Genomic DNA, 3,721 nt, shown 5'->3' on the forward strand with positions numbered 1-3,721 from the left:
GATTGGGATGGTAGTTTGGTGCGTTTGGTGTTGTCGAGCTCCAACAGTGCTGTGGCCTCGGCTATGATTTGGGTGGCGTGCTCGAGGTGGTTGGGGGGCTGGATCCCCAACACTGGCCAGACAGCTCCACTAACCATGACTTCTGGGTACTGGGCGATAGCCAGAGGCCTGGTTAATAGGTTGGTCCAGGTTTAAGGTCAATTAAGCTTCTGCTTAGCGAGAAATTCTAAAAATTCGCTCTGCGCTGAGGGTAGTTGTTTTTGGCCATATATCGGAGGTTCGCTAGTCGGACTAACGTTATCCCTTTGATCCGACCTATCAGATCTCATCAGTCCAGATCCACCAGATCCCGTATGACCCTTCTATTGGCGTTGTACCGCTGATTCGTACCATGACCAGTCTGGATGCGAGAGATTTTCGTGATACCATTCTCGAATCGAAGATCAGGCTCGATGGACTCGACACACTCTCTCAAAGCATAATCATTAGCGGCAATGTACGAGACACATCAAAGTCCTGGCGATTAGGGCTTCACTTGACTTTTCCGGCTTTACCACATTCAAATGCTGAAACAGACACTGCGGCTGCTCATAGCGCACCGAGTTCAGGAACCCCCGGGACATACTCAAGTACGGATTCTCGGCCTCAACGAGGTACAAAACAACAGGAGCAGTGGATTACCATCCTTTTTGCCTAGCCAGGGCCTCCAGCGTGCGCGCATCAGTTACACGACTGAAATGATAAGACAGGATCTTCCTTATAGTGCCCACAAGAAGAGTTGTTTCTCCTCCGACCAGAATCAAATCTGGGGATTTGGAGGCCCCGTTTGCTGCAGGGACGGCAGGGATAGTGAGTGTCTCACGAAGTCGGCGCATACGGTCATCATCTGCCTGTACAACGAAGACGGCAAATGCCCCCTCCTTGTAGTCATGCTTGGGTGTGATGGTTTCAAATCCATTGAAGCCTGTATCCGCAGAAGTCTCTCCCACACAGTTCGGTCGACCAGCGCGCCCCAAGACCAGCCGTCTTGCTCACCGAGCCACCAGGTTTTAGCAAACGACGCACACGCTGCAGTGACTTCTCGAGGGACTTGGTGGTGTGCAGGACATTTGCCGCGATGGTGAGGTTGTAACTGTTTACTTCAAAATCCTGTGCTTCGGTCTCTTGCTCCAGGTCAAAAACCCTGTAGATCAAGCGATCGCTGTGCTTTACGAACGCGTTCTGTGCCTTTCCAAAGAAACCAGCCGAAATATCAGTGAAAGTGTACGAGTGGTATGAACGGCCAATACGTTAAAGGACAGTGTTGATGGCCGAGCCTGTGCCAGTCCCTAGCTCGAGGATCTTCATCCGTGGGAATCGGAAAGCGATTTGCTTGATGATGTCTCCCAGGTGCGTATTCATCGCCATGGTTTCGGCAGCGTTCTTGTAGGACTGGTCCAGGATGTCATCTTTTTGAAGTACTTCGAGCATTATCACCTCCCCGCGCAGGAAGGATAGAAGATTCTCGCCCACGTTCTGCAGCATGATGGCTTCAATACCGCTAGCCCTTTTCAGCAACCGCTGAATGTCCTCTTCGGTGCCGTCAAGCCATTCTTTCTTGCGAATGGGATGATTTCCGGCACGGGTCACAGAGAGAACGTTGCTCATCCAGGTTAAAATGCGTGACTTGTGCCAATCTAACTTCTGGTGGTCTCTCTCGGTTAATTGTGCGCTGATATTTTTCATGTAATAGAAGCCGATGCGGTCTGATAGGAGCTATACAGTAATTCAGACCTCCTTTTGTGATTCCATTGGTTGAGCCATATGTCCACTACTTCCTGGGTTCCAACATTCTCCAACTTTAATCTTCTTGGGTTCCTTCCCGGTCTAGGAATTCTCACTTTTTAACCACCTCACTAACTCTAGTCACAACCTTCCCAATAAAAGGAAGTCAATCTCCTTTCATGATGCTCTTATCGGGCATAAACGGCTCACCCGGAAAACTAGCCTGAACAGTGCTGTGGGTAGGTCAATCAGCCAGTATCTACCAATGAATGAAGACGGATTAAACGCCATTTTTGAGTTTCTCCACTCGCTACGGTTTCTTAACTCGTAAACTAACCCCACGCACCATTTCTCAACTACCCCGTCTTGTCCGGTTGTCCTCCACAGAATGCTGAAGAATACCACCAATTCTAGCAAACGTTGTGATCATATGGAAGTTGAGGTCGAGCTAGCTCCTCCTTGATTCGCAGATGAAGCTAAAGTATTCTCATGGTTCAGTCAGTGAGCTGAAGTAGGGGCTGTTCCCTGTGTCTACGGCGCAAGATCAAGGTGAGTGCCGTTTCATCTGTCTTGTATGGCCGATATTGACGAGCTTGGTTCCTAAGTGTGACGAGGGCCGTCCAGAATGTTCCCGATGCAGACGAATCAGAAAACCGTGTCCTGGCGTCTACAATGGTCTGTTCATGGTCAATGCTGGGCCCAGTAGTAGTGGGAATGGAAGTGGGCAGTCTGGACAGGCTTGATTTCTTTCCACGAAAACAATGATATCATTGCTGAGCGCGCATGTGTACTTCCTTGTGTCCCGGATCAGCCGTCCCCACAGCACTTATTTGAGCAGGCCCTCTTATCTACTTTCATCGAGTCATTTTCCCTGTCAGGTTCTGCGCTAACACAGTCTGATTCCTGGAGAACCACCCAGCTAAAAAGATCCTCCCAGTGAGCTTCTGAGAAGGGGATCAGCACACTCAGCCTGGGGAGCAGACCCCAGGGAACCGACAATGGGCAGAAAGCAGCAACCGGGGCCCATGGTCCCTGGGTCAACATCTAGCTCGACAACTAGCCAATATCCCACCAGCAGACCCATCCGAGGGCTTTGAAAGCACGATACAGACAGCCAGTAGCCAGTTCCTAGGTCAAATAGAAGTGCTACTAGGTCCAGAGGCCCTGGCAGCAGCGCAATCTCTCCCTCCTGGATTAGCAATCTGGTCAGATGGATCAAGATTAGAGAACGGCAGATGCGGGGCAGGGATCACTTGGCAAGAGCCAGGAGGAATATGGAAGACCCAGGGGTTCCCATTGGGCAAGGGATGCGAGGTCTTTGATGCAGAGCTTCTTGGAGTTGTTCGAGCACTCCAGTTAGCAGAGAAAGTGGAAAATCAGAGACCAGTGATTATCCTGCTGGACTCCCAGGCCGCCATCGCGAGGCTGCAACATACCCAGCCTGGACCAGGCCAAGCATTAGCAATCCAAGCACATGCAATAGCCAAGAGACTACATGCCCGAGGTCATCAACCCACTATCCAGTGGGTTCCAGGACACGCAGAGATAGAAGGAAATGAGAAAGCCGACCAGGTAGCAAAGCAGGCAGCCTACAAACCCCCAGGAAGAGGCCCAAGAGAGATCTCCCTGGCATTTGCCTGTAGAGTCCGAACAGAAGCCATCACAACATGGAAGCAGAGATGGCTCACCAAAAAGCTCAGCCAACAATCTCAACAAGGTCAACGAATGTACAGGCCGCGGAAAAACTTGCAGCTCAACCCAACAGCTGCAGTTGCTCCCAAGCATCTAGCAAGCCGGTACTTTCAACTGAAGTCAGGACATGCAGCTATTGGAGTATATCTACATCAAATCAAGGCCCAAGAGGATGCAACCTGCAGAGGTTGTGGCTTATCAAGGGAAACAACACACCATCTTCTCTTTGAATGCCGAAACTGGCGACACCGGCGAAACAAGCTCT

The 3,721-nt window shown here is 50.6% G+C and overlaps 2 protein-coding genes across 2 annotated transcripts; both read right to left on the minus strand.

The window, feature by feature from the left end:
* Nucleotides 1–948: 948 nt before the first annotated feature.
* On the minus strand, nt 949–1,272 carry EURHEDRAFT_468386 (class I SAM-dependent methyltransferase; the record flags this gene model as incomplete). Its single annotated transcript, XM_040785255.1, has 1 exon — nt 949–1,272. A coding segment is annotated over one exon (324 nt), but the record flags the coding sequence as incomplete, so codon positions are not given.
* EURHEDRAFT_359166 (uncharacterized protein) lies at nt 1,208–2,116 on the minus strand. The gene has a single exon (XM_040778479.1). The coding sequence runs from the start codon at nt 1,723–1,725 to the stop codon at nt 1,291–1,293; it is 435 nt and encodes a 144-aa protein (XP_040633622.1). The 5' UTR covers nt 1,726–2,116; the 3' UTR covers nt 1,208–1,290.
* Nucleotides 2,117–3,721: the final 1,605 nt, after the last annotated feature.

Source organism: Aspergillus ruber, assembly GCF_000600275.1.
Source record: "Aspergillus ruber CBS 135680 unplaced genomic scaffold scaffold00083, whole genome shotgun sequence".
Lineage (NCBI taxonomy): Eukaryota > Fungi > Ascomycota > Eurotiomycetes > Eurotiales > Aspergillaceae > Aspergillus > Aspergillus ruber.

Excerpts from the sequence above, each read along its gene's own strand:
- EURHEDRAFT_359166 (XM_040778479.1), bottom strand. The coding sequence starts at position 1,725 with ATGAAAAATATCAGCGCACAATTAACCGAGAGAGACCACCAGAAGTTA.